Here is an 18,880-nt window from a genome sequence, read left to right as displayed (position 1 = left end):
AAGTAACATTGAGTCGCTTCATAAACATTGTCATGAAAGTTGACTCTCTTTAAGTAGTGGTCTTTTATTTATTTAATATCATCCGCAAATGCAGTTTATATATATATACTTTTAAGACTACAAGTGCACATTCAATACAATTCAGTGCACTTTTTCACAAGGGACATTCATTCATGAAATCATTCTCCTATAGCATCTCAAATACTTTTTAAAAGGGTCATGAATTGAGAAATCAACATTTTCTTAATCTTTTATGTTAAGAGGTACTATAAAAACATCCTGTAAGATTGAGAATTCAAAACATTCACATTAGTCCAAAAACACCTTTTACTGAAACCAAGCTACCAAAATTACTCATTTCGGATTTTGCTTCAGTATGACATAATAGTGCGACGAAAGACCGCCAGAATCAAATCAACGCCTACTTGTACACTTGTATACAGGGCCACTGGACTAAAAATCACATTCCTTCCAAAGGATCGTAATGCTAGGAAAGTGGTTATTTATTTTCAACTATGTGAATGTCTCAGTAGAGCATTATTTGTTTGTTTGGTACATTTCACTGTGGATTCTTTGGTAAATCAGTCGCAATTCTGCACAGGCTTTGCAAACAGACTTTTACTGACCCGACAGTAATGCCACAACATGTACAGTATCTCACAGAAGTGAGTACACCCTCACATTTTTGTAAATATTTTATTATATCTTTTCATGTGACAACACTGAAGAAATGACACTTTGCTATAATGTAAAATAGTGAGTGTACAGCTTGCATAACAGTGTAAATTTGCTGTCCCCTCAAAATAACTCAACACATAGCCAATAATGTCTAAACTGCTGGCCACAAAAGTGAGTAAAAAAAGTAAGGGGTGTACTCACTTCTGTGAGATACTGTAAGCAACTGTGTTAATTCTAATGTCTAATCTGTGATCAGTGGTTTCTGATATAATTATGCTATAATTATAACTTTTCACAGTTAGTTAATCTCGACAGCTGTAAAAGTAAAAAAAAAAGTAGTAATAAGTTTCAAATGAGTTCCACATGTAATAATCATTTCATATGCAAAGATGTTAGATGTCTTTGATTACATTTGTTTACATTAAAGTCTCACAGCATACCCCTTCCAACAGAGTGTTCAAATTAGAGGGCTAAAATCAGGGTAGAAATTAGCTTTTAATTTCTAAATCATGAAAAAATTGTATTAAAAAAAAAAAAAAAAAAAAAACACAAGGTATTTTATTTCTTTGTGATGAATGCAGACTGACCTTGATTCAGAGCTAAAGCAGGGGCATAAACTACCACACCCGTGTACAGAATCTGAGGAGTTAAAAATAGAACAATCAGCATTATAATTTATCAAAAACCAAACAAAAATCTACAAAATTTGTGTTTTAAGTGTATGAATATTGAATCACACTCACCGTTTGGATTATATAAATTAGAGTGGCTGCAACACGAACAAGCTTACAAAAACGCAATTCCAAATACTGTGAGAAAAACACAAGTTACATTTCAGAAAAAATATGTACATGCTGGGCCTTAACTTGCATGACTACAGCTGACACAGGATTTATTACTGAAGGTCATGACCTCCAAAAGCCTAGCAACATCTGGCCAACACCACATCTAACTTGGTACTTCATTTCTGTCCTGTAGTAGACATATTCTATATTTTATATTTGAATAAGATAATATTAATATATTATGCAATAATGATATCATGTGATATAAATATATTGTAAAAAGTGAATATGTGCCATAAAAATTATTCATTTTTCATTAGTTTAAGCCAATGTCTGTTTGATTCAGTCACATTAAATATTATATTTGACTTGATCAAAACCAGTTAATTTTAAACAGTTTGAGATAATTGACAAAATATTATTTCAGTGCAGTATAAAAAGGCACACTACACTTAAAGGGATAGTTCACCCAAAACTGAAAATTTGATGTTTATCTGCTTACCAAGGGCATCCAAGATGTAGGTGACTTTGTTTCTTCAGTAGAACACAAACGATGATTTTTAACTCCAATCGTTGTGGTCTGTCAGTTGTATAATGCATGTCAATGGGAACATGCACAGACAAATCCAAATTAAACCCTGCGGCTCGTGATGAAACATTGATGTCCTAAGACATGAAACGATTGATTTGTGCGAGAAAATGATCAGTATTTATAAATTTTTTTTTACCTCTAATACACCACTATGCCCAACTGCCATGCGCATCCGGTTGGTGAGGTCTGAATGCACTCTGATGCCGGAAGTGATCGCTCGGACTCATAGACATATACACATGAGAGATCACTTCCGTCATCAGAACGTGTTTTCAGACCTCAGGCATAGTGGTGTATTAGAGGTAAAAAATTATATAAATACTGTTCGGTTTCTCATACAAACCGATCGTTTCATGTCTTAGGACATCAATGTGTCGTCACGAGCCGCAGGGTTTCATTTGGATTTGTCTGTGCATGTTTTTTTGACTCTTATAGATGGAATTCCCATTGACACGCATTATACGACTGACAGACCGCAACGGTTGAAAAATCATCATTTGTGGATCTTGGATGCCCAGGGGGTAAGCAGATAAACATCAAATTTTCATTTTTGGGTGAACTATCCCTTTAAAAAATATCTAAGTGTAAGATCTATGTAGTTGAATTGCATATAAGGTTTCTATTCATTTGTACATTTGTATTACACAGTTTTAACAAAAACTAATAAACTTAATGTGATGCATAGTTGTCAGTCATACGTAAATGAAAAATGAAATAAACATTTTTTTAATGAATGCACAAATTGCTTAGAATCACCATAAATCTGTTAAAAAGTATAAACATGGGTAAAATATGCCTAGCAGTGGAACAAGCAATATTCAGTTATGATTGACAAATATGCATCATGTTGAGTTTATTAGTTTGTTTGTTTGTTTGTTAAAACTGTGTAATCCAAATGGATAGAAATTTTATGTGCAATTCAAATAAATAAATCTTAAATTTGGTAACACTTTAGTATAGGGAACACATATTCATTAACTATGACTTTTCCCTCAATAAACTCCTAATTTACTGCATATTAATAGTTAGTACGGTAGTTTGTTGTAGTAGTTAAGTGTAGGTATTGGGTAGGATTTAGGGATGTAGAATATGGTAATGCAGAATAAGACATTAATATGTGCTTTATAAGTACTAATAAACATCTGATATGCAGGCTAACAAGCATCTAGTTAAAAGTGATAATTGTTCCCCATACTGAAGTGTTACCATTATTATTATTACTATCATTATCATTATTATTATTATTTTAACATTTGACTTCAAAAGCTAATTTGAAATGTACATTCATACCTCATATGTACTGGTGATGCCTGATCTGTAGAAAACAGGCAGGAAAAGCTCAGCGGTTAAAAACACCACAAACGTGTAGGCGACCCCAAAGATGACATAAGAGGCCCCGTATCTGTACACATCTGATGGGGCCCCAATCACTGTCACTGCAGACATGAAGCTGGCGGTGAGAGAAAGGGCCACCGGCCCGCAAGACATCTGACGGCCCCCAACCAGAAAATCTTTAGATGAGGCTTTCTTCCTCTCTTTGATGGCGAAGAAGACCCCGATACCTGACGAGACCACAAACAGAAAGGCAAACACCACATAGTCCCCAACCTGGAAGGTCCCTACAATGTTCTCCATGTTTCGTCAGTTTGAGACAGAATCCGATCAAACTGGTAGTTAGGCTCCAGTATCTCTAGTTCAGACACCTCACATGTTAATCGTGTTAATCATTGAGTTTTTAACAGGTTAAAAATGCTTATGAGTGAGGACATGGGTCGAGGGGTCTATTAGTCATTATATTACAGCCTGTTCTCATTGTTAATACGTAGGTATTAATGCATAACCTTCAAAGACACAAAACGTACAATAAAACATTTTTGTACGTTTGGATAGCTGCTGAAATGTACAATATGGGTGTATTGGCAGCATTTAAACGTAGTATTTTTGCGTTTTTACAGCGAAAATGTTTTAAATATTTACAAATCTTTCATGCCATAAAGATATATGTAGGCCTAATTTTCCTTTTTATCATTTTATAGATAAATGTAAGATCCCTAAACCCTACCCCGAACCTAAACATGCCCATTTTATAGGCCCTACATAATATTAAAAGAATAAAATATAATGGACAGAAATGTGTATGGGAATGAACATTTCAGTAACAATATAGCATTAAAGGTATAGCATTAAATATAATATAGCATTAAAGTCCAATTTCAAATACAATTTTCCTGATACTCACCCACTTGGGTAAAGTTAGTTTTATATTTGCACATTCGGACATCCGTATTCAATAGCCTTGTTAATCACACTACATTGGACATTCAGTGGACATTCACAAGTAAATATGCCATTAAAACAATACTTGCCTATTTTGATCGACTGTGAAAAATGTAAGTTGACAATCGTTGGTTGTCAATATCATGTCGCTGCTTAAAATTCGCAAACATTAATTTATTGCACATTTATTGGAAAGTCTGAATTTATCAGAAGTCCGAATGTGCGAATATAAAACCAACTTTACCCAAGTCACTCACCCCCATGTCATCCAAGATGTCCATGTCCTTTCTTCAGTGGAAAAGAAATGAAGGTTTTTGATGAAAACATTCCAGGATTATTCTCTTTATAGTGGACTTCAATGGACTCCACTGTTGAAGGTCAAAATTACAGTTTCAGTGCAGCTTCAAAGGGCTTTAAACGATACCAGACGAGGAATAAGGGTCTTATCTAGCGAAATGATCGGTCATTTTCGAAAAAAAAATACGAATGTATATGCTTTATAAACGCAACTGTTCACCTTGCAAGTGGTTCCGCCATTCCGCCTTCCGTAGCCTATTCTTTAAAAAAGCGTACGCTGTATGTCCTACAACCATAAGATACACCAAAACGCAACCTAGTTTTTATAGGGTAACATTACAGAACAGAATTTAAGGTATATTAATCCATGAAAATATGAATCCGGCTTCTCTCGGTGAAGGTGCGCATTGCCGCGCAATAATTTCAAATGTCAATTCTCTGAAACACGACATGTCGCAATCTGTGGCGAAGCAGGTGAGAGCCAATGAGCGTTCGAAACCAGTGCCACCTTCTTCAAGGACGCAACTTTCAAATTTGAGTCATAACGAGTGTGTCTTTGACCTGGTCACTGCTGAAAATGAAAATGAAGAACGCTGGATAAAGGGCCGAATTTGAATCTGTTCCTTGCAAACATATGGATTCTAAAGATCTGGAGTACAGCGAACAAATAAAATTGATGTGATTTGTGAATGTATGTTGTGTTTTGGTGTATCTTATGGTTGTATTGTCAGCTGCATTGGAGAAAACACCTTTTGTGTTGCACAGCAAACAAACTAAATATTACAAAATGGTTAAACAATTACGGAAAAGTTATGTTGAAGTTAACACTCTGTAAAGTGTAGTTTTGTTTAACATTATATAATCATCGAAACGAGTTAGCAGAACCAGTCACGAACAGAAATGTTTTTTTCATATTAAGTAGATGAGTAAACTGCATTTAAAGGCCCACTGAAGTGTCTTGGAACGCACAGCATTATTCAATGTGTTGACGTAATTTCAACTGAAATAGGAAGACAGGGCGATATATCGAACAGCCCCGTCCCTTTTTTAAAATATCCAATAACGTTTTGTTTATATCACAGCTCAGCCAGAGCCGTTAAACTCAGAAATGGTTAGATATTATTTCCTTTTAATATCTAACCATTTCTCCTCCTAATCTCTTCTATATCACTTTAAAATACAGCATTCTGTGCAGAATTTAAATGGGTCCGATACCTTTCGTGGTCTGAGCCGACTCGCGGATATGATCTGCTCTGTGCTCTCGTGTACCTATGCCAGAGCAGACAGTGCTCGCAGCGGTTCACGTTATACTAACGCAAAAACTGACTTTATTCGCGTCAAAGGAAAGCATATTTACACTGTCTGAATCGTTCCCTATTCTCTATATAGTGCACTATGTGCCATTCACCATGTAGAAACTAGTAAATGTGTGAACAAATGACCGATTTCAGCCGCAGCTTCAGTAGGAGGAGGCGGGACTTCAGATTCTAGAGAGCATTTAATTGGACAGAAGATTTGATGAGAAGCTGAAGTGTGATGTGATGTCATGAAAATCCGTGATCCATTTTTGAATGCTTATATCACCTAAATGTGAATTTTGTCATTGTTTTGGAACACACCAGCTTATTCATAACATAAGGCTAACATATTCATACCAAAAGCTAAAAAACGTCTCGGGTTACTGATGTAACCCTTGTTCCCTGAGTAAGGGAACAAGACGCTACGTCAATGATGTGATGGGAACCCGATAGTTCGATAGTTCCCACGAAAGTGAACTTAAGTTTTGATTTCAGGGGGATTTTAATAAATGTGACTAAAAACATGTATTGATATGACAATTGAATACAACAGAAACAAAACATTAATGCCACAATTTTAATATCAATATTACATGGGAATTCATACGTTCACACTTAGATACATAAATAATTTACGTTTTATTGCTGTCAATTCGTAAGTATTTTACATAGTAGTATAAATACATCAATATTGTACATTTTTGAGTGTATGAAAACGTAAATGAATGGGTCCCACTTTATATTAAGTGGCCTTAACTACTATGTACTTACATTTAAATTTATCAATTGATACAATGCACTTATTGTGTACATACTTGTTTTTATATTGTACTAATATTTTAAAAAAACACCTGCATGTAATTATATCTGTAATTAATTTCTGTAATTACATTTATAATTACACTGTTGACCCATCCCTTACACTTTACCCCTACCCTTATACCTACCCATACCACCAAAGCTTTCCCTAACCTTTCCCGTATCCCACCTCAATAGCAGCAAGTGTTTTGCAATTCAATATGAACCCAATAAGTACATTGTACTTATTTTTTTGATGTAAGTACATAGTAATTAAGGCACTTAATATAAAGTGGGACCAGTAAATGTACATGTGGTAGAACCACACTTTATGTAAAAATACACACGTATTCTCATGAGATCACGTTGCATATTTGTCACCATGAATTTCCCCACAGGATTCTGTCTATCTGTCTGTCTGTCCATCCGTCTGTCCATTTATTCGTCCGTCCATCTGTCTATCTATCTATCTATCTATCTATCTATCTTATGTTTTATTTAATTGAAACGTTCAAATTACTGTATGTTTAAAATTAACTTATGTTCAAATAATTTTTTTTTATTTTGGATATAAACAACAGTAATGGTGACTGTCTAGTGACTGTCAAAAAACTTTGCTTAGCATGTGGTTCATTATTATCTCACTTCTTTATTAACTGGTTATGTGCTTAAGTGATGTTTGTAATGCTTTATCATGCGTAAAACTGTCTGATGTGTATTTTATCTTGGCACACTGCTGACAAAGTGTTTTCTTAAACTGATAAAATGCTGAATGTTGCAAATTTTGACAGATGTGTTAATGTTACAAAATGTTCAATTAGATTCAAATCTATAGGTCTGTATGCATTGAGGGCCATCACACTTTTCATGCAAAAGTATAATGAGACTGCTATATAATAATTATTATAAATAATACAATACAATATTATTTAGGTTGTGAATACAGGTAAAGTGGGATAGTCATCCCACATAGGATAAAGTAAATTCAAGCTAATTTGTATTAGTGTCCCACATATTGTATTGTATTTTATATCACTCTATATCATTATGCTGTATATTACAATGTTTGTTTATGACTTAAATCAATTGTAAATTATATAGAATATAACCAATTAGCGTTATTACAAAGTGTTACCCATATATGCAAAAACGTAAGTTTGAAAACGCTTCCAGGCTCTGTTTTTGACTGTCGCTCAGCGAGGTAATTTGAGAGCGCGTAAAAGCGCGTTGGACTCAGATTACAGACCATGAGCGTCTCATCTAGTGCGCATACTCATATGAAGAATTCCATATGTGGACATCGTCTCTGTCAGGTCAGTCAGACCTTCGGAGTGGACAGAAGCTATCTATCATGTTAGCCTTCGCCCTTGGTCTGTTTTTATTTCCGCTCTGCGGTGCGGTCTACACGGGACCTTTGCTCCCTGAAATGTCCAACGGGACATTTCACCACTTCTTCGTCCCGGACGGTGATTACGAGGAAACCGAAGACCCGGAAAAATGCCAGATGCTTTTCAAATGGATCGACCGCAGACCGTGTCCAGTGGAGGAAGACCGGGACTCGATCATCCGAGAGGATTTTATCATCGTTAAACAACAGATCGAAGACGCAGCGCGCGTTCTGGAGAGCATTGGGAAGAGCATTTCCTACGACCTGGACGGCGAGGACAGTTACGGGAAATACCTAAAGAGGGAGATTGTGCAAATCAGTGAGGCATTTACAAACGTGGAAAAATCGCTTCTTGAGTTGGAGACGAAATTCAAGCAAAGCCAGGAGACTGGGCAAAGAGAGGAGAATGAATTCACCAATAACTTCATCAACCCCATGTATAGTGTGAAGGACACTCTACAGGAAACTCTGGACATCTCGTCCGGACTCAAGGATAAACATGAACTCATCTCTCTGATCATTCGGAGTCATGGATCGAGGTTAAGCCGGCTGAAAAATGACTACCTGAACGTTTAGACTCACAGACATTCTGGACAGACTACAGTCCAAGTTGGATTGTTATTACAAGGATCTAGTAAAAAAAAAAAAAAAAAATTGTGGTTTTGAGCAATGAAGGTTCCTTCACTCTTAAAAATAAAGAAATCTTAGAGTAGAGAATCATTTTGGATTAGAGTTTCTTTGAATATTAAAAAAAAAAAAAAAGTTCTTTAAAGCATAAATCCAAAAGTTATTTGAACCTTTAAAAAAATTATTCTGAAATTTTCTGAATATTTTTAGTTTTTGTCTCTGGGCATGCATGCAAACAAGATTTTTGTTAAAAAATGTGTATGCCTTTTTTGATTAGTTGTATAAATGAATAAACGTAGATCAGTCACATTTTAGTTCATGTAAATGTCAGGTAAACTAAAATGCGCTTCATGAGGTGCAACATCTACATTAACTGGTTTTATTCAAGTCAAAAAATATTATTTAATAAGATTTAATTAATTAATAAAGTCATTTTTTAAACATCAGATTTGCCTGTGGTTTCACTTTTTAGTTAATCTCAAACAAAATACTGTACCATACACAGATTTATTTTTATTTTCTTTCTACAACTGATGTCAAAATCTGTTATTTCTTTCTTCAGTAGTCTGGTCTTTTCTGTATACTGCTGACATTTAATCTTGGATGATTGAGGAAGTTGGAGAGTCAGTGGTTAAACAAGCTGGTTGAGATTTGGCATTTCCTGTGCCATTAGAACAGAAAGTCTCTTTTTCTTTCTGCCATGTGGAAGAATAATCAAAGTCTGTAGCAATATACAAAGAAACACAATCTACCTTTCCTAGTGCCAACTCCACAAGAATGCAGGGATATTTCCTGGTGAACAATTGAACTGTAGTCCATGCATGAACGTAAGTCATGACCAAAATCATACTGAAGCATGAAACATACCAAAACCACAGATGCATAAGCCAAAATATTGTACCAAAAAGCACAGCGTTGCTGGTGAATTTTAATTTCTAACCAGAAAAATGAAGTACTTAGATGTTTTCTACCCACAGTCTCCTGGGCCGTGACTGTTTTCTTTTGCTTACTCTCATTCGGAGTTTTATTCTTGCTAGAGGTTAAAGCTCAAGGAAAGAATGTCTTTACTAATGGTTTAGTGTTGCCAGACCTGTGTCTGTTCAGTATTTCATATGGATCTAGTTTCAGCGGTTTTGTTGTTTTTAAAAAAAAAGTAATGAGCGAGAATTTTTTTGGGGGGGGGGGGGGGGGGTAGATATTTCAAGTATGATCCTGGAAGATGCTGTTTTGATCTGCCAACCAGGGCCATCTAGTTGTGGTTTGAATTATGTGTTGGTTTTGTTAGATTTAGATAGAACATCCTTAGTGTTTAAAGTAAAACAATATCAGATGCTCATCACAGCTTTCATGTGCCAACTGCTATAAATAACATTGAAAGAGTGAGTGAGTGAGTGGTCGGTCCTGACAAACCCTACGTTGTGGGGATAAAATCTCCCGCGATGAAGGCAATACCAGAAATCTTTGACCTTTATATCATTATATCTATGGAAAGTCCCCAACAATGAAACCCAATGTGTGAGTGTGTGTGCGCAAGACTAGAAGACAGAGATACCAATCTGTTAACTTTTAAAATGTGATTATTCTAAATGAATAATCATATCACAGTCACTCTCAGTCAGTGTTAGGGAAAGTTACTTTTAAAAGTAATGCATTACAATATTGCATTACTCCCTAAAAAAGCATTACTTAGTTACTTTTTATGAAAAGTAATGTGTTACATTACTTTTGTGTTACTTTTTCTCACCTGGGCTGGGCTTGCTTGTTTTTTTTAATAACAATATAAAAAGTTCTATTTTTGGCAAATGTTAAGTGTGGACATTATATTAACGTGATATGATCCTGTTATCAGCATGCTCACAGAGGGATTTTCTTTTATCTCACAGATTTGAGAATCATAGTGACCAGATATTGGCCCACACTGGACATTCTGAATGAATATAATGGTGAGATTACTGACTGGAAGTTTTTTTTTCTTTTTTTCTCCAGTGCAGATACACCAAACACCTTGGAATGCCAGTTAAGTGATGTTCACATATATCTTTGAACAGGATTTATTTCCAGGTAAAACTCTATATCAAAATGTGCCCTCATTTATTCAAAATGTGTCTTATTTATATTGTTAACTATATTCTGAATAAACTACCAAAAAAACTACTTTGTACTAATTTTTAGTGTTCTACTTTTTTTAGTGTTTTTTAGTGTCCTACTAATTTTTTTAGTGTCCTCTCACATAGCCTACCTGACTGAAAGGGCTCATTATGCAGGTCATTATGCGGGTCTTTGTCTTCTCAGGTGTGAATCACAGCATTATTCATGAAGATTCACGCCTCCTGCATACTGTCTTTCTTGACAAAAAGTGTCTTACAAAATTTAAATCAATATATTATTTTATATGAACGAGTAGGCAGGATAATATTTACATTTTGAAGCAAACATTCTAGTCTGCAACCTCCAATACCCAGAAGTCTTGTAAACATATTTTGTGGCCGTATTTCAGTGACTTAAGTTTGTTTTTCAATAACCACGCATAAAGGTTATTCTCTCAAAAATACAAACATGTACATACATGTTGCTCACATATTATGGTAGCCTAGTTCGTGCTGAATACAGTGTAATGACACTTTTGCCATTAATATGTTCATAAGAAACTGAAAAAAAGCACAAATGTCAGGACATGTCAAAACTTCTCCAGGGCCCAAAAATCCTCAGACCCCAGAGGATTAAGGCCCTTTCACACCAAAAGTGAAATGAATAAGCTTCAGGCTGAAGGAAATGCAGATTCACTCCTGTACAGTAGAGGGCACAACTCAAACCTTTCAGCTGTGCTGCCATTCTGGATTGAAGAATAGGATACAGGAGAAGGAAATTAAACACTCTTATTTCTAAATCTAAAGTACTTTTTGCTTAGTATGGTTGAATTGGATCATTGAAGGTCAGCAGCAAAAACAGTGGTTAATAAAGTGAGATTAAATACATAAAGTATATTTGTGTAACTTTGTAACGATCAGCCAAATCAGTTGAGTTGCAAGATTTAAAAGGGGTCAGATTTTACTGTGTGAGTTTGTTAGTGGTTAAAAGAATGAGACATAAAACAGAGATAAGTTTAAATAATTGTGTATTTACAATATTCACATGACACTTTAAAACAACACAATAAAACCAGGAAAACCCAGTCTGTTAAAAGCATACAAGGCCAAAGCACCATACCCTAAAACAGTCCAAGAATCCTAGTGTGCTGAAAAGTCCCAATGTGAGTGTTTACCAGTGTATATGCAAATGTCCACAAAAGTGATAATCCAAGTTTGAAGTGTCTTGAAAGGAAAGTCCACCGGTAGATAACTCCACAATAAAGATAAATGGTGTGAGTTAATGAGAGAGTCTTTGTTTGCCATGCTGCTCTCTTTATATAAATGTATTCCTGCTTCCTGTCATGTGACTGGCCAACCATTCTTTTCTTAAAGACATACACACTTAAAGGTGCCATTGAACGTTTTTTTACAAGATGTAATATAAGTCTAAGGTGTCCCCTGAATGTGTCTGTGAAGTTTCAGCTCAAAATACCCCATAGATTTTTTTAAAATTCATTTTTTTAACTGCCTATTTTGGGGCATAATTAGAAATGCGCCGATTCATGTTGCGGGCCCTTTAAATGCTCACGCTCCCCACCCACGGAGCTCGCGCTTGCCTTAAACAGTGCATAAACAAAGTTTACACTGCTAATATAACCCTCAAAATGGATCTTTACAAAGTGTTCGTCATGCATACTGCATGCATGCGTCGGATTATGTGAGTATTGTATTTATTTGGATGTTTACATTTAATTCTGAATGAATTTGAGGCTGTGATCCGTGGCTAACGGGCTAATGCTACACTGTTGGAGAGATTTATAAAGAATGAAGTTGTGTTTATGAATTATACAGACTGCAAGTGTTTAATAATGAAAATAACGACGGCTCTTGTCTCCTTGAATACAATAAGAAACAATGGTAACTTTAACCACATTTAACGGTACATTAGCAACATGCTAACGAAACATTTAGAAAGACAGTTTACAAATATCACTAAAGATATCATGTTATCATGGATCATGTCAGTTATTCTTGCTCCATCTGCCATTTTTCGCTATTGTTCTTGCTTGCTTACCTAGTCTGATGATTCAGCTGTGCACATCCAGACGTTAATACTGGCTGTCCTTGTGTAATGCCTCGATCATGGGCTGGCATATGCAAATATTGGGGGCGTACATATTAATGATCCCGACTGTTACGTAACAGTCGTGGTTATGTTGAGATTCGCCTGTTCTACAGAGGTCTTTTAAACAAATGAGATTTATATAAGAAGGAGGAAACAATGGTGTTTGAGACTCACTGTATGTCATTTCCATGTACTGAACTCTTGTTATTTAACTATGCCAATATAAATTCAATTTTTAATTCTAGGGCACCTTTAAAATGGTAAGAGGAATAAAATGGACTAAAAAACATGTAAAGCAAATAAAACTCTATTATATATAAAATGTCTTTTATGTGACAATGTCACAATTTAATATAGTTAATGATTACAGGTTTGCATAAAATTCTGAGATTGCATTTCACTGTTTTTATTCATTTTGAGGAATACTGAATGTTTTTATGCAAGTGAGATGAGTAAATGCATGTTCACATTAATCTAGAACTACAATACCCATCATGTTCACACAGCGCACACAACACCTCTGCACTTTATTTCTCTCAACATTGGGACAGGAGAGCTGTCAGTCAATAAATGTGAAAAAGTAACTTGTGTAAAAAAAGTAACTGATTACGTAACTCAAGTTACTTGTAATGCATTACCCCCAACACTGCTCTCAATCACCAGCTCAGTCACTCTCTCTGCACTACATTTCCCAGCATCCCTCCTGATCCACACCTGCAACTCAGTTAACCATTCCTCGTTTACTCACCCTTTATCTGCCACTGTTCCCATCACATCCTTGTCTGGTCTTGTCTCTGACAAGTTCCACAGACCTTACCCGTTACTCACCTGAGAACTTATCTGTATTGTCTGATCTGTTTTCTTTCTGTCTGTCTGTCTGTCTTCACCCGTTTGTCATTATCACCTGTTCACCAACCTCTCGCACACCAGTCTTTCACCTGCACAGAAAACTACAAGTTACCTACCAGCTAAGTCATCCAGAAACCATCTACAGCTTGTTTACTTGCCTGTGCTGCATTCCCACTCTGTTATCCCATAACCTACCAATAAAGACTTATTATTTGCACTTACCTCATCTGGCCTCTTCTGTGTATGTGACACATATACTTATGATGGCAGTTTTATGATGAATATTTAATATTGAAATTCTCAACATGCAGTGATCAGTATTGGTTGAGTTATGGAAAAAGATCACATTCGAAAGCTATTAGCAATATTTCAATTTTGTGAAATATTTTTGTTCTTGATTTATTGGTTCATTTCATCATTTTCTTGGATAATGGTTTTGTTGGTCTTTGTTTTCATTTGTTAACCTTCTTTCATTTTGAAATGTGTTTCTTTTTTGTCATCTTCTCTTGTCTCTGTTCATTGATTCTTCCTCAGATATAGCAGCTATATTAGGAATTGCATACTGTCAGTGTGATGTCACTGTCATTAAATCATGTATATTCCACAAATTAAGCATGTGTAGTATAAATAAAATTTGGCATTTCATGTGACCTACACATGTCAGCAACATTACTGTTCCTTGCTATTTACAAATAGGATGATTCCTCTTGCAGCCTTGTGGTTCAGAATTTTGGCCAAAAAAGTATATGAAGTATATGAATATTTTTGCCAACTTTTATGAATGCTGCCCATTTGGATGTACTGTACATTTGACATACTGCTTTTCATCAAGTATATAGAAGGATTATTCAGACACTGAGCTTGTCTCCAGAGCTCTGTAAGAATTTGCTTCCTATTCCAAATGCAGTGCCATGTACAGTATGGACTGCCGGCCACTCTGCCAACTTAAGTCCCTATATAGTCCACTCTTTCGTACCCAATATGCACTTTTGATTTGTACAACTGATGTTCAATCACTGACAATAATATTGCCCATAATCATAGGGAATCCCTTCTGCTCTTTCTGTGCATGTGGAAGAGGAGGGTTCTTGTCGCACTGACCAAGTCATGGTTGCCCCAGTTTCTGAGCAACCCCAGGTTTCCTGACTTGGTCAAGCCTGAGAATGGTCGCAGAGACTTCTCACATCCCAGTCATTTCATAGAGGCAGGTCAGGATTGCCAACAAGGCATGTGGGGCACATGCTCCGGGGCCACAAATAGTGAGCCCCTTCCTCCAGTGCCACCCGGCTGGAAAAATACCAGGTCCACTGTTTCATGAATATACTTGTACTGGAGCCCCATTTTTGAGTCCCTTCTGCACCACTGAAAGAGAAAAAGTTAATTTATTGTTTCACAGTAATCATGTCATAAAGGGGCCTGTTGCAGTCCCAGAGCCCACTTCAAGAACTTCCGTTTTCATGGTTAACTTGTTTCTCAGTTTCTATTTGTGAGCCTTTTCATATCCCCTGTCAGTCTCACCCTTATCACTCTATGGCAGGGGTGGGCAACTCTGGCCCTCGAGATCTAGACCAGGGGTACTTAAGTTTGGAGGTTAAGAGGGCCGCATTTAAACCACATAAAATGCAAAGGGCCACAAATTACAACTTGGATCGCAAAACTTTTATTTAGGCCTAGTTACAGTTTTTTTCAATTGCTAACATACATTTGTCCATTCTGTAGTCACATTTTCAAAACTCTAAACACATTTAGCAGAACATCCATCTGTTGTGGCCATACCATTAACACAATTCATGTCGTTTTCACACAAAATGCAATCAATTAACACATTTTTTAAATGCTTAAATTTTCTTTTCATATAAGCTTACCTCATACCAAAATCATGGATCTTTCTCATCTTATTTGCAAATGCTTAAACACAGCAAGTCAGAAATGAAGACCCAATGTTCCAATCTTTAAATATAGGATAAAACCTCTAATTCTGCAACAACAGCAGCTCAAAAGTATTGAAAAAAATATATAAAACAAATACTGAAACAATTGATAAGCATTTTTAATTAGCAGATCACTGAAATATTGAGCAGATTCCAGTCTCAGTTGGAAGTATAGTCAGGGGTTGAACTTCTTTCCATTACATGGACATACACAGTAAAATAGGACTCTTTGAATCGGATTCGTTCAGTGTGGATGAAGAACAACACAGAGGAGCAGAGAGAAATTAATATCTGGGTAAGGGAGAGGAATAGATGAAGGAGGAAAGGAGAAGTTGGATCAGGACAAGGGAGAAGAAGAGGTATGGGAGAGGAGGAAGAATGCTGGACTGTGCATCTCTGTTTTTTTCACTTACACGTGGAACCTATGAAAGCTTATTTCTGCCATGAATAGAAAATAAAAAAGGTAATTATGTCTTTTTATCTCACAATTCTGACTTTTTAAACTCAATTCCTATTGTTTATATATCACAATTCTGAGGGGAAAAAGTCAGAATTGTGAGATAAAAAGTCACAATTACCTTTTATACTTTTTTTATTCTGTGGTGGAAAAAAGCTTCAACAGTAACCAAAGGCCATGTATGTTGGATTTGTTGTTGATCAATGGCAGCAATTTCATGTTTTCATTTCAGTAAAAGCTTCATGTAAATCTTTTACTACAACGATTCCACTACCATTGTTCCATATATGCAGAATATGTGGTCTGCGTAGGGCACTAACTACCAAGGGGACACCATCCCACCATCTATGGGCACCATCAACACCACACACCCAACCCCAGAAAGAGATTTCAACCAAGGGGGACACTGAAGTTCTGCATAGGGGACACATCTGACCAGTAGCTGCCCTGAGCAATTCTGTTACTTCCTTCTTCTCTTTTTCTACTGCACGTTCTATAAAATAATGACTCACTTCTGTTGCCAAGAATGCACACATTCAACACTCAACCAAAAATGTAGAATGGCTTGCATGCATTATACTATTACTGTAGTAAAAGGAAACAAAATATGGTTTTGGGCAGAAAATTAACTATTTGGCTAACTGTGTGATGTTTGTGTGTTGCTGTGTTAAGAGTTTAGAAAAAGTACTTTAAGTATTGCTAAATGCTTGTTAGCAATTGAAAAAAACTGTAAGACAATATTTGTAGTACTTACAAGTACTTACTTGTCCTTGGTTGTCCTACTTATAATGTCACTGAACATGAAAAAAATGTAATTAAAAAGGATTAATAGTTTGTCTTGCTGTATTCTTAATGCAACAATTCATACTCTGAGTATGAATAAAAGCCCCAAATGCATAAGGAAAAACATTACTGAGCAAATAAACTTAAGAACTGATTAAAAGAAGTCCTTTTTCCTAGTGAAAAGTCGGCATTGTTATCACAAGGAATTTCAGGTCTGGCTGTTCAATCAGGTCTGGCTGCTCAATTTTTTTATACTTTTTATACTCCATTGCACCTTTTTAATACTTTTTACAGTGCTTATTTATACTCAGGCTCGCTTTACAAAGGTTTCATTATTATTATTATTATTATTATTTATTAATTAATTATTATCTCTACCTTTAAACTAGGTCAGAATCCAGAATCCTTTTTTGTTCAGAACAGTCTCGCGAATGAGAATGGAAGCGCTTGCTTTACAATGACGTTGCGTTTTACATGACATTAAAGGATTAGTCCACTTTTAAATAAACTTTTCCTGATAATTTACTCACCCCCATGTCATCCAAGATGTCCATGTCTTTCTTTCTTCAGTCGAAAAGAAATTAAAGTTTTTGATGAAAACATTCCAGGATTATTCTCCTTATAGTAGACTTCAATGGGCACCAAACAGTCAAAATTAGTTTCACTGCAGCTTCAAATTGTTCAACACGATCCCAGATGAGAAATAAGGGTCTTATCTAGTGAAACCATCGCTCATTTTCTGAAAAAAAATTGAAAATTATATAAGTTTTAACCAGAAATGCTCATCTTGAACTAGCTCTCTTCTTCTTCTCCTCTATTAGAATTCCAGCAGTGTAGACGCTGCTAAGCGTATTACTGCCCTCCACAGGTCAAAGTTTGAACTAATTGTTATATACTATTGAACTAGCATATTGCATATGGCAAAATGAGCGATGGTTTCACTAGATAAGACCCTTATTTCTCATCTGTGATCATGTTGAACAATTTGAAGCTGCAGTGAAACTAATTATGACCTTCAACTGTTTGGTGCCCATTGAAGTCTACTATAAGGAGAATAATCCTGGAATGTTTTCATCAAAAACTTTAATTTCTTTTCGACTGAAGAAAGAAAGACATGGACATCTTGGATGACATGGGGGTGAGTAAATTATCAGGAAAGGTTTATTTAAAAGTGGACTAATCCTTTAAGAATAAAAGTTTCATTTTTCATGCTGCTAAGAAGACCATCGGGCACTTACACACTGCAAAGATTCAGGAGTGTCAATCGCATTAAATGATGAAGAAATAAAGTTATTCGTTTTTTTGTTTTTTACGAACACGCACAGTCTCAAGCATTTGATAGCGTGCGCGCACACAGGTGTTCAACACATGCGCACTAGAAAGATTCATTCTTGTCCAGTCTCTGCGCTTTTTAGCTCCAAAACATAAGATAAAATGTCTTTGTAATCATTAAAAATAGAGTTGCTGGTATCTTTCAATTCCCTCACATGAGCGCTCATCAACATGCGTGGCTATTGTTTGTTGTAGTTCCGTTTTCTCCGTTTCTTTTCAGACTGTGAAACAATGGCCCGTTTCAGTGTTGACACCTTGTGGACAATTAAATTAGTGCACAAACTATTCAAAGCGCACGTGCAAAATGTGTCATGTGCAGTGTATGTGGAAGAACCGAAGAAATATTAACGGTCAGGTTGAATGCAAATTATAATAACGATACATTCATATTTAGCATGACCCGGGCCATAAATTTAATGCTGAAGGGCTGGATGCAGCCCGCGGGCCACCTGTTGAGTACCCCTGGTTTAGACTTAGGTGGGCAACTTTGACCTTCAAGCTCACTGCTTTGCAGAGTTCAGCTCCAACCCTAATCAAAACTAACCAAAACTAACCAAAGTGAAATTATAGACAGGTGTGTTTGATTAGGGCTGGA

At 35.9% G+C, this 18,880-nt stretch overlaps 2 protein-coding genes across 2 annotated transcripts in view; one reads left to right on the top strand and one right to left on the bottom strand.

The window, feature by feature from the left end:
* Positions 1-3,710, bottom strand: part of slc5a12 (solute carrier family 5 member 12) — a 32,435-nt gene extending 28,725 nt beyond the window's left edge. The window contains exons 1-3 of the mRNA XM_048158296.1: positions 3,346-3,710; positions 1,422-1,487; positions 1,266-1,317 (exon numbers count right to left, since the gene is read on the bottom strand). Coding sequence (XP_048014253.1) covers positions 1,266-1,317; positions 1,422-1,487; positions 3,346-3,690 — 463 coding nt within the window. The 5' untranslated portion in view covers positions 3,691-3,710. The remainder of the gene's footprint in view (positions 1-1,265; positions 1,318-1,421; positions 1,488-3,345) is intronic.
* A 4,245-nt stretch (positions 3,711-7,955) lies between these two features.
* Positions 7,956-9,185, top strand: fibina (fin bud initiation factor a). Its single transcript, XM_048158328.1, has one exon. It carries the CDS (start codon positions 8,017-8,019, stop codon positions 8,686-8,688), a length of 672 nt encoding a protein of 223 aa, XP_048014285.1. The 5' UTR covers positions 7,956-8,016; the 3' UTR covers positions 8,689-9,185.
* Positions 9,186-18,880: the final 9,695 nt, after the last annotated feature.

Source organism: Megalobrama amblycephala, linkage group LG15 (genome assembly GCF_018812025.1).
Source record: "Megalobrama amblycephala isolate DHTTF-2021 linkage group LG15, ASM1881202v1, whole genome shotgun sequence".
Lineage (NCBI taxonomy): Eukaryota > Metazoa > Chordata > Actinopteri > Cypriniformes > Xenocyprididae > Megalobrama > Megalobrama amblycephala.
Note: the sequence above shows the minus strand (reverse complement) of the source record. Positions and strands in the feature narration are given on the sequence as shown.